This window comes from Balearica regulorum, chromosome Z (assembly GCF_011004875.1).
Source record: "Balearica regulorum gibbericeps isolate bBalReg1 chromosome Z, bBalReg1.pri, whole genome shotgun sequence".
Classification (NCBI taxonomy): domain Eukaryota; kingdom Metazoa; phylum Chordata; class Aves; order Gruiformes; family Gruidae; genus Balearica; species Balearica regulorum.
This window is the reverse complement of record NC_046220.1, coordinates 75596300-75608337: the sequence shown is the minus strand read 5'-3', so window position 1 is coordinate 75608337 and position 12038 is coordinate 75596300. Positions and strand designations below refer to the sequence as shown.

The 12038-nt window shown below is 54.5% G+C and overlaps 2 protein-coding genes across 2 annotated transcripts; both read left to right on the top strand.

Moving 5' to 3' along the window:
- Nucleotides 1-7696: 7696 nt before the first annotated feature.
- On the top strand, nucleotides 7697-9156 carry LOC104638494 (avidin). The gene is made up of 4 exons (XM_010306298.2): nucleotides 7697-7834; nucleotides 7966-8176; nucleotides 8626-8746; nucleotides 9008-9156. The coding sequence occupies exons 1-4, from the start codon at nucleotides 7763-7765 to the stop codon at nucleotides 9051-9053; spliced, it is 450 nt and encodes a 149-aa protein (XP_010304600.1). The 5' UTR covers nucleotides 7697-7762; the 3' UTR covers nucleotides 9054-9156.
- Nucleotides 9157-9495: 339 nt separating this feature from the next.
- Nucleotides 9496-11419, top strand: LOC142599443 (avidin-like). The gene is made up of 4 exons (XM_075740100.1): nucleotides 9496-9615; nucleotides 10217-10427; nucleotides 10905-11025; nucleotides 11095-11419. Exons 1-4 carry the CDS (start codon nucleotides 9544-9546, stop codon nucleotides 11126-11128), a joined length of 438 nt encoding a protein of 145 aa, XP_075596215.1. The 5' UTR covers nucleotides 9496-9543; the 3' UTR covers nucleotides 11129-11419.
- The last annotated feature ends 619 nt before the right edge of the window (nucleotides 11420-12038 follow it).

Sequence of the window (12038 nt, the reverse complement as noted above, 5' to 3'; positions counted from 1 at the left end):
AAAGTGTCCAGCTGTCTCTCCTCCTTTTGGTTTGTCTTCTTTACCACAGGGGCAAGCTGGGGGAGGGAGCCCTTGTTGTTCCCCCTTTTCTTCCTGGGCTGGGATGGGGACCTGAGGGTGCAGGGAGGGGGCTAGCCCTAATTGCAGCCTGGCTTCTGTGGGATTTTGCTAAGGGGAGCAAATGCTTCCCCCCCTGCCCTGCTGATGGAATGGCTGGTGAGACAAGCCCCTTGCTCTCTTCTCTCATCCTGTGAGGGGAGCAGCCTAGGTTTTTTCCTGACAATGCCTCTGTTGGGAGCAGCGGTGCCCTGGGGCTGACTTTTGACTGAACTGTGTCCCTGCCTGCCTGGGGTTGGGTGCCTTACTTCCTTTTTCCTCCTTTCTCTGCCAGTGCAGCATTTGAAGGCCATACCTGCCTGGTATCGGGGTGGGTGGGATGGGACCCTGCCCTCAGATTTGGCTACAAGCTCTTTCTGCCCTCTTTAGAGCTTTTCGCTCCCTTAATCCTTAAATGCCATCCCCACTGGAGTGGGAAGCAGCGGGTCCTGCCCCAGCCCCTGCCTGCCCTGGGAGGTGGTGCTGGCAGGGCATTGTTGTTGTGGCCCAGTGCTGCCGGTGCATGATAAATGGCCTTTTCTTTGCTCCCTGGGGGGTGTGTTCCTGCATCTGCCCAGGCAGATGAATAATGTTATCTGGGAGGGGCAGGTTGTCCCGGATGCAGCCCCCCTGGATCAGCCGGTATCATCGTCCCATGGCAGAGCCCACGGCCAATGGAGAGGGACCCGGATGCTCCCCATTAGGGTCACTGCGGAGACGCTGGAAGGGGATGGGGGTGCCAGGACACCAGCGTGGCTCACCTGGGCTGCCTGCCTCCATTTATCTTGTGTTGGCAGCCACCAGGAACACTGATATCCTGTTCCAGCTGGCAAGGGACAAAAGCAGGTGCCAAAGCCAGCACAACTTCTAACTAGGTTGGGTTTTATTGTTGTGACCTGTCAACATTGCTCCTTAACTCCAGGCGACAGGCTGCCCACAGACTTTCTTTCAAAGGCTGGGGCATTCTGGCTGTAGCAGGGGATGTTGATAGCAGCAGCTCTTCCATTTTCTTTTGACTGTATCACCTCAATAAATCTTATATCTAATAGGCTTGGCTTTCAGCAATTCATGGGGACAGCTGTGGGTGGGATGGGAGGACAATCCTTGGTTACAGATCTAGCATTTGCCTGATATTTCAAGGCTGACTCAATGCCAGCTTCAGCAGCAATTTAATTATTCATTAACCCTTTCTTCTTATTCATTAAACCTTTCTTTTTATTATTCGTTAACCCTTTCTTGACCCCTAACATACATGGGTTTAAACCACAGCCATGCCAACTTTTAACTTCTTCAGCACTTTCTGTTTTGGACTTCTTCCCTGCCTGCCCATTCTCCTTTGCCCGCTCCCTGCTGCGCCAGGGCTCAGGCATGGCATTGCAGGATTTAGCTGTGGTAATGATTGCCAGCCCCTAGCCGCTTCGCCGGTTGCCCTTTGGAGGCTGCAAACCCCATGGAGATACCCCAGCTCTTGGCTTATTTTATTTTTGACTCGGCTGAGACTGGTCGAGAAACCTACCTCCTTGAGCACTGAGCTGCTCTCTGCACCTGCAAGATACACCACTGGTATAGGCATTGTTAAATACAGGAAAAATAGAGGTTACTGGCAGATAGCACCAATATTGTTTGTGTGATGCTGAAATAAACCTACAGCTGTAAATGAGACCTTGTATTGCCCATCTGTGCTGGTTTCATGCTTATGCTCAGCATAAAAGGAGGCTAGTCAGGGAGAGGTGGTGCATGTAAGTACTGTTCTTGTTATTTCCCTCTCCTTTTGCTGTCCCAACCCATGAGTTTTGCCTTTTTTTTTCCCATTCTCCTGCCCACCCCACCGGGGCAGGAGGGGTGAGCGAGTGGCTGTGTGGTGCTCAGCCACGGCTGGGGCTGAACCACAACAGTCCTTTTTGGTGCCCAACGTGGGGCACAGGACATTGAGATAACGACAGATCTGACCCGAGTGTATTGTTATAATTGTTTATAATATTAGGTAAGCAGTCAAGGTCACAATGGTGTTTTGTTAGTTCACATGGCTGTGGTATATAAACCCATACTTGCTGTATGTATTTCCTGTGGTACTGTTTATCACCTCTGGGAGAGGGGTCAGGATTCTCATTTTGCTGTGCTGTGCAATATTGACTGATGATATGATAACATCACTGGTCATGAGGTTAAGCTGGTATCTGTATGTGGCATTGCTGTCATGTCCGTACCTCAGATGACATCTCTCAGAATTGATTAATAATGGCACCCAGTCTATGGGGAAGATGGGGGGGGGGGGCGGTACTTTGTCATGCTCTTTCACCTCCCCTTTTTTCTTCAGGCTGGTTACAGCAGCTTTTGAGAATTTTGAATACCCTTGGGATGTTCAAGCCAGTGTGCTGCTATTGCTATGTCTCCTGAATGTGTTTCATGTCCCGTTTAGGGTTACAAAAAGTTGTTTTAACAATCACAGAAACACAGAATCCCAGATTGGTAGGGGTTGGAAGAAACCTCTGGAGACCATCTAGTCCAACCCCCTGCTAAAACAGCATCACCCAGAGCAGGTTGCACAGGATCACATCCAGGTGGGTTTTGAATCTCTCCAGAGAAGGAGACTCCGCAACATCTCTGGGCAGCCTGTCCCAGTGCTCTGTCACCCTCAGAGTGAAGAAGTTTTTCCTCATGTTCCGATGGAACTTCCTGTGTTCCAGTTTGTGCCCCTTGTCCTATCACTGGGCACCACTGAGAAGGGTCTGGCCCCATCCTCTTGACACCCACCCTTTAGATATTTATAGGTATTGATCAGATCCCCTCTCAGTCTTCTCTTCTCCAGACTAAACAGCTCCAGCTCCCTCAGCCTTCCCTCATACAAGAGATGCTCCAGTCCCCTCATCATCCTCGTAGCCCTCCGCTGGACTCTCCCCAGTAGTTCCCTGTCTGTCTTGAACGGGGGAGCCCAGAACTGGACACAGAATACCACCCAGAGATCTGTCCTGAGGCTGGATAGTCATGGGTGGCATGGCATGTGGGAGAATGTGGGCAGGTATCTAGAGAACTTCTCACCCCCAATGGTTTGGAACTTCACTGCTGAACAACTACAGGGCCCTGATGAAGTGATAGAATATTTGAAAGGAAAATGCTGTGGCTATTCCAAAGAGGCACAACTTACTGCACTGTGCTGGGCCCTGGCCAGTATCTACCAAACACTGCTCAGTATTGGGCAGAACCCTCAGGGGGAAGAGAGGGAGAACAGAGTGACCGGCACTGTGGCTGCTCAAACCCTGGTGATGGGCACTGACACTACTCAAACCCCCATGACAGGCACTGCAGCTGAACCAGAGAACCAACCCGTGCTGGTATCAGTCGTCCCTATACACAAGAAGAAATACACAAAAAAATGAGTGTAAAAAATTAGTAAGGGATGATGATGAACCAGAACCATCATGAGAACAGAAGGAAGAGGCAGAACCAGAGGTCATCACCTGATCCCTGTCCCTGAGTGAGCTGTGAGATATGTGAAAAGATTTCAGCTGCCTTCCAGGTGAGCACATCATTACCTGGCTGCTCCGCTGCTGGGATAATGGGGCCAGTAGCCTGGAATTAGAGGGCAGGGAGGCCAAGCAGCTGGGATATCTGTCTAGGCTGGCTGACTGCGGCAGTATGAAGAAAGTGTCTCTTCCTCCCTTGTCTCAGCTGCGGACAAGCTGTCCCAGAAGGTCCAGCAACTCAAAGAGGATGTGTCCTATCCCCCACCAGTATCTCAGCTATTAGGAGTAAGCATTCCTCTGCTCAAGAGAGAGGATATACAGGGCACACACCACGAGGCACTCTGTGGTTTTACCTGTTTGACCATGGAGAGGACATGAGGAAGTGGGATGGAAAGCCTACCTTGTCCCTACAGGCATGAGTATGTGCACTGCAAGGCAAAACAATCAGAAGAGGGGATTCTTCCAGGAAACATGTTGCTCCAGGGTGGACTTCTAAGTCATTTTTGCAAGAGGTGAGTAACAAATACAGTGAGCAGAATTAGAGGGGCCCTGCCTCCAGCCAGGTGGAGGAGAGGGACAACCGGGTTTATTGGACTGTGTAGATACGATGGCCTGGCACGTCAGATCCACAGGAGTGTAAGGCACAGCAGACACCAGCTTGGGACACTCACAAAACCTTCGAGCTGCAGTGAGGAACTGGGGGTGGTCACAGCAATGGCAGCAGACCAACTGGCAGTGCAGGGGCAAACCCATCTGGGCTGCTCCATTGTGGCAAGATATTGCTGCCCAGACGGAGAAGCTGGTTGTAAAAGTACGTCATGTAGATGCTTGCGTACCCAAGAGTTGGGCCGCTGAGGAACATCAGAACAACCATCAGGTGGATCAGGCTGCTAAGACTGAAGTGGCTCAGGCAGATCTGGACTGGCAACGTAAAGGTGAATTGTTTATGGTTCAATGGGCCCATGACGCCTCCAGCCACCAAGGAAGAGATGCAACATACAGATGGGCTCATGATCGAGGGGTGGACTTGACCATGGACACTATCACACAGGTTATCCGTTAATGTGAAACATGCACTGCAATCCAGCAAGCCAAGCAGTTAAAGCCTCTGTGGTATGGAGGACAATGGCTGAAATATAAATATGGGGAGGCCTGGCAGACTGACTACATCACACTCCCACAAACCCGCCAGGGCAAGCGTTATGTTCTTACAATGGTGGAAGCAACCACCGGATGGCTGGAAACATACCCTGTGCCCCATGCCACCGCCTGCAACACCATCCTGGGTTTTGAAAAGCAAGTCCTGTGGTGACGTGGCACCTCAGCAAGAACTGAGTCAGACAATGGGACTAATTTTCAAAACAATGTCATAGACACCTGTGCCAAAGAGCACGGCATTGAGTGGGTGTATCACATCCCCCACCATGCACCAGCCTCTGGGAAAATCACACGATAGAATGGGCTGCTAAAGACTACCCTGAGAGCAATGGGTGGTGGGACCCTCAAACATTGGGATACATATTTAGCAAAGGCCACCTGGTTAGTTAACAGTAAGGGACCTACCAATTGAGCTGGCCCTGCCCAATCAAAACTTCCACGTCCTGTAGAAGAGGATAAAGTCCCTGTAATGCATATCAAGAATATGTTGGGGAAGACAGTCTGGGCTAGCCCTGCCTCAGTCAAAGGGAAACCCCTCTGCAGGATTGCTTTTGCTCAAGAACCTGGTTGCACTTTGTGGGTGATGTAGAAGGATGGGGAAGTACAATGTGTACCTCAAGGGGGATTTGATTCTGGGTGAAAATAGCCAATAAATTAAATTGTATGATGCTAATTGCTAAATAACCCTGCCATGGTATGTCATCACTACTACAATTTCTGTGTGCTTACTACTGTCACAGTAAGAATCACCCAAATTAATGAGGGATGAACTTTGATAAAACTGAGCAAATGGTGGAACTAGAACTGACTTCAGCAACTGGCACCCAGCAACTTCCTTGAAATCGACATCTTCAACCCACAGACCGTGGGCATGGGCTGTGCCAGATACACCAGCTGTGAGCTCCGGATGCAGCATGCAACAATCCAACAAGAGCTCCTGCCCTGAGAGACTGTTACGACACATGGAGCCCAAAGTCGGGGACTAGATGAACTCAATGGACATTTTAGAGGAATGGCCCATAGACTAAGGGAATGATATCTGTGTGTGTATATATATATGCATATATCTCAAAGACAGGGAAAGTGGTGGTGATTAATTGGACAGTGTAGGATCTGGGCATGATGTAGATGGTATAGACTAAGGAGTGGATAATGTCCTGGTTTCAGTTGGGATAGAGTTAATTTTCACAAGAAACTGGGAGGGGACACAGCCAGGACAGATGACCCAAACTAGCCAAAGGGGTATTCCATACCATATAGCATCATGCTCAGCACAAAAGGGGGCTAGTCGGGGAGGGATGGTGCAGCTCCAGGAAAGGCTGAGTGTCTGATTGGTCACTGGGCGAGAAAATTGCATTGTGCATCACCCACTTTGTATATGCTAAGTACTGTTGTTATTTCCCTCTCCCTTCGCTGTCTCAGTAAACTGTCCTTAGCCCAACCCACAAGTTTTACCTTTTTCTTCTGATTCTCCTCCCCATCCCACCATGGGGGGAGGAGTGAGCGAGCAGCCACATAGTGCTCAGCCATGTCTGGGGCTGAACCATGACACCATCCCTATGCCCACCGGTGACCGTGGGATCCCTGCGGGACCTTCTTGAACCAAGGTGATGGCAAGGGGATGATGGCAAGGTGGTCACAGCGAGAGGGTGATGGAGAGGGGTGATGGCAAGGGGCCGATGGCTGCCCCTCCTGCCCCCTGCAACCTTCCCAGACCAAATGTGCCCATTATCATGAACCTCAGACACGCTCCAGGCAGCACTTGCCTGCCAAAAAAACAGCTAAAGCGAACTGCAGCTCCATGGGAAAACATACCTTGTTGAGCAGTTCATTTCTAAGACAGAGGGAAGCAAAGACTGGGGCCAGAATTTCCCACAGGCAGCCAGCTGTCTGGCTGGGGAGCTCTTGCTGGCAGGGGTGCGAGAGGGCTGTGGGGCTCCTGCAGAGAGGAGAGGGAGGAGCTGAGATGCCAGCAGCAGAAATGCAATGCTCTCCACCCTGGGTAGCAACGAATTTTACTGTTGGAGAGAAACTGGGGCTCAAATGTGAGATTGAAGGGAAAGAAAAAATTGGGAACTATTCCTGAGATGTTGCAAAGAGTTGCCTTGTCTCCATTTTAAGAAAAAGACCATTTTCTGGTGAATAGGGCTCCATCAGCTCTTGCTGTGATGACCAGGGGAATTAAAACAGACATATTTTAGGAGACTGCCTTGAAAATCATTGAGGAATGTGTGAGGAAATCTATTGTGAACTGAGCCACTTCAGCTTCCCCAGACAGCAACAACTATAACATAAAGGGAATTATATAAACACACACTTAAAGTTATTTAAGAATCCCTGCATAAATTTTGCCAGCATTGAAATATGAGGTCCAAGACACTCAGGGAATGTTTGTTATTCATAAACAAAATAATTTCCTTCTAACAAAAGCCAGTTTGTAGAAACAGCAGCAAACCTTCACCGTACCCTGAGGCAAGAGGAGACCGGGTGCTTTGGTAGCCTCATCTGCAGCTGCTTCAGTAGTGGTTGGAGGGGGCAGGGGATAAAGTAAAGCCTGAAAAGGAGCCTGGTGCTGGGTGGGTTTACACGAGGATGCCTGGTGAGGAGGAGCAGGGTCATGCCGTGTGCTGTGGCTGATCCTGGGGTGCATTGGGGTTAAGGCTGCTTGGCACCCCTAGGCAGCCAGGGCACAGCAGTGAGGTAGCAAACAGGTCGCAGAAGGGACAACATCCTGAGAGGGGTTTTCCCTGGCTAAACGTCCATCCTGGTGATCACTGACGTGCAGGAGCCGGGGCTGCGCAAGGTGCCACAGAAGTGTAAGCAAGGAGGGACAGTTTCAGCAGGCATTTCTGGGAATATCTGCCTGAAATCACCCTCTCCGTGGCTGGAAACTGAAATGAGGAAACACCCAGATTGCACAATGCCCTGGCCAGAGCTGCCACCCACAGCCCTGGCAGTAATAAAAAGGCGAGAGAGAAGGCACATCGACAGAGTCCTGCAAGGAGCACATCCCTAGGTACGCCAGCTGTCTGCCTGCTGCAGAGATGGTGCAAGCGACTCCTTTCCTCCTGGTGCTCAGCCTGGCTCTGGTGGCTCCCAGCTTCTCTGCAAGAAAGGTAACAGCAGGGCTGGGACATACGGGCAGGGTGGGCTGGGGGGGCTGCGGCTCCTGGGAGTGCCTGCTCCTGCCACCCTGCCCATGCCTGGGCTGTGCTGTGGCACCAACTCTGAGTCCCCTCCACTCCAGTGTGTGCTGACGGGGCACTGGATCAACGACCTGGGATCCAACATGACCATCAAGGCTTTGAATGGAAAAGGCGAATTCGCTGGCTCCTATCACACAGCCGTGACAGCCACCACAAACGAGATCCAAGTGTCACCACTGCAGGGGTCCCAGCACCACACAAATGAGAAGAGCCAGTCCACCTTCGGCTTCACCGTCAACTGGAGCTTTTCAGGTGCTTCTCCTTTCCCAGCCTCCCCGCGGTGTCCTCAGAGGTCCCCTGCCCTCCCTGTAGTGTCCCTAATGCTCTTCTGCCCTTCCCTGCCGTACCCTTGATGATCCCGTGGCTTCCCTGCAGTGTCCCCAGTGCTCTCCCATCCCCTGTGGTGTCCCTGATGCTTCCCCATCCTTGACCCCAGAGCTTCTTGGCTGGTGTCACCTCCCAGTCCCAGGGCACAGAGGATGCACTGGGGGCTGAAGCCCGCTTACTGTCTGCCCATCTCCATGTGAGACCCCCAGCCCTCTGACACCTCCTGCCTGCTTTCCGCATCACCGCTGTCCCCAGAGGGCAAGGACAGCCCAGGTCTACTGTCTACTGCACTGGAGCAGGCGGCAGGGCCACAGCTTGGCACTGACCTGCCACTCCAGCCATGCTCACCTCCACCTCCCACCCCATCCCCACAGACGCCATCACTGTCTTCACGGGTCAGTGCTTTGTGAACAAGGAGGGAAAGGAGGTTTTGAAGACCATGTGGCTCCTGCGGTCATATGTGGACATGATTAAGGACGACTGGAAAGCCACCAGGTGAGCACCCTGTCCCTGCCCTGTGCGTATCCCTGGGGGTTGGGGCTTTCCCACCCTGCAGTGCTCAGCACCCAGCAGAGCTGCTGCCAATGTGGGGGTCACCAAGGATGGGGGTGCTTGTGCATGGCTCCCTGGGGATCCCACCAAGGTGTAAATGCTGCTGGGGGGTGGGATTGGCCGGGTGGGCACTGGGAGGATGCATTTGCCCTGTGCAAGGGTGCATTTCCTACCCTTACATCTCCTCTCTCTGTGTCCCTGCAGGGTTGGCACCAACACCTTCCACCGCATTCACCCGCAGAAGGAGTGAGGATGGCAGCGCAAGTGTTCCCTGAGCCGGCAGCAGTGCCAGGCATCCGGCCCCCCTTCCTGCCCCATCACCTGCTTCTCCCAATAAAGTTCTGCTGCAAACACCTACCTGGTTCCTGTTGTGTTGTGTCTCAGTGCCCATGTTCCCCCATCCCCCCCATGGCCTCTCCTGTCACCATCCCCAAAGCCTGGTATGTGTCCCCTGCCACGACCCCCCCGCCATGGCCCAGCCTCCTCCATCGCAGCCCCCACCACCCCACCGTGCTCCCACAGGACCTCCACCTCACCTGGGGGAGCAGGACCCCGTGCAGTCAGGCACGGTGGCCGATGGCCCGTCTCCCACCAGCATGTCACTTGGCAGGAGGCCCGGCATGGGCGGCCGCTTCCCAGCCTCAGCCCTCTCCGCTATAAAAGGGGCTGAGCTGGCGCGGGGCAGCAGCGCAGGCAGAGACCGGGCACTGCGCACGGCCGTCACCGCTGCCACCGCCGCCATGGGGACCCTCAGCTGCAGCCTCCTGCTCGCCCTGGCCCTGCTCAGCCCCCGCACTGCTGCTGCCAGGAAGGTAAGGGCAGCCTGTGGGCAGTGCCTGGCCGGGGAGCTGCCCGCTTCTGCTGTGCCATGCCGTGCCATGCCGTGCTGTCCCCAGGGTGCAGGGTGACTGGATGAAGGGCTGCACACCCTGGCTATGCGGTGCTGTGCTGTGCCGTGCTGTGCCATCCCTGGGGTGCAGCGTGAACGGCCGAGGGGCTGCCTGCTTTTGCTGTGCTGTGCCATTCCGTGCTGTGCCGTGCTGTGCCGCCTAATGCCATGCTGTGCCATGCTGTGCCATGCCAGGCTGTGCTGTGCCGCACTGTGCTTTGCCACAGTGTGTTGTGCCATGCTGTGCCACCCCTGGGGTGCAGTAAGCATGGGTGAGGGGGTTCATGCTTTCACCGTGCCATGCCGTGCCGTGCCGTACCCAGCACCCCCAGCTCTGCCCTGCCCTGCCATGGGAGGGAGAGGTGCCGGCCCAGCCGGTGCCCATGCCACTGGTCTCAGCTGCCATGCGGAGGGGCCGTGTGAGCCCCAGACACACGGGGCACATGTCCCACTGCCCAGAAAAGCTGGAGTGGGGGCCATGGCTCAGCAATGCCCAAGTCAGCAGCATAACCCCTGGTCCCCAGTGTGACCTGCAGGGCCTGTGGAGGAACGAGCTGGGCTCCAACATGACCCTCTCAGCACTGGACACGACTGGGACCTTCTCGGGCTCCTACCACACCGCCGTGGCAGCCACCAACAAGCAGATCCTGGTGTCACCCCTGCAAGGGGCCCAGCAGCACCCCAATGGCAAGGGGCAGCCCACCTTTGGCTTTACCGTGCAGTGGCAGTTTGCAGGTACAGCAGTACCCAGCACAGCATCCCAGGGCAGCCAGCAATCCCCTGCTCATGTTGGGAGTGGGGTGCCCCCCCGGCTGGTCCCCCCTACCCCCCATGGGACCCAGAGAAACACTGGCTGTGGCCACGGACCGGCCACACACATTTGCTCCTGCCATGGGACATGGAATTGGGGGGGGGGGGGGGGGGGGGGGGAGGGGGCTGTCTGTCTGGGGTGGGTGGAAAGGGTGTCTGTCTGTCTGGGAGAGGTGGCGGGGGTGTCCACCTGTCTGTCCAGGGGACATGGCAGGGGTGGTGCCCATCTATCTGTCCAGGCGATGCGGAAGCAATCCATCTGGGCAATGTGGCAGGGAAGTCCATCTGTTTGTCCGGGGCATGTGGTGGGGGGGTGTCTGTCTGCCAGGATCAGGTGGCCCAGGCTCCTCTGTCTGGAGACACATGCTCTGAGCTCCCTCTGCTCCACTTGAACCCCACCAGACTCCACCACTGCCTTTGTGGGACAGTGCTTTGTGGATCGCCATGGGAAGGAGACACTGGAGACCACATGGCTCCTGCGGGAAGAGGTCCCATCCCGCAGGGACACCTGGAAAGCCACCAGGTGAGCCCTGCCCCTGCCTCGCTGCCCCACAGCCCTGCCTCCCCTCCTGCTGACATGGCTTCCCCACAGGGTTGGCACCTCCACCTTCACCCGCATCAAGTGATGGGGACACATCAAGTGATGGAGATGCATCAAGTAATGGAGACAGGGATCAAAGCTGCTTGCACCCCACCATCCCGCCTGCATCCACAAGGATCTCTGCTGCCCCGGTCCTGGGTTGGGCTCCTGCCTGCTCCCAGGATCCTGGCTGGGAAACACACCCTCACCCTGCCCACTTCCTCCCAGTGCCTCCTAGTGCCTCCCAGCAGCCTGCTGGTGGGTCCCCCCCTTCCCAAAGCTTGCATCTCCGCATTCCAGTCTGCCACATCTTTCCATTAAACTCCATTTCCAGCTACTGCTGTGGGTTGAGGGCTTGGTTTTGGATGCACACAGGGGGGAAGGGCTGGGTGCCGGCCCCTGTAGAGGGAATCACGGTCATAAGCTGGGAGCCTGGGGTGTTGGGAAGGCCCAAGTCCAGGCTGGATACTGGAGGGACCAGGGGAGGGACCTGGGGCTCCAGAGGCAGCTACTGGGTAGACTGGGTGGCTAAGGCCAGATACTGGAGGGATCCCCTTCTTTATATATGTACATATGCATGTATTTCCCACTGTCACTTCATCAGCTGGAGAGTGGAACAGGATAAGGTTCCTTTTGTGGGCTCAAATTCATAGGACAACATCACCTGTAAATTACTTTATCAGCTCACTAGGAAAGAAAACAAACATACATGTCAAATAAGGGCCCAATGCCCTTTGCGCTTACCCATCTAATTCATCACTTCAGCAGCCCATGAAGTTTCTAACTCACAAGTTCCCTAACCCGTAATGTGCAGCTCCTAACTTGGGTGCCCCTGAGCACCCAGGGGAGAAGCTGTGTGGGCAGGGAGAGGTGTGAAGGGCTTGAAGGAGGCTGCTGCCTGGGGGCAGCAGGGCTGCTCGAGGAAGACACTGTCGATGGGGCAGAGACTTTGAGGC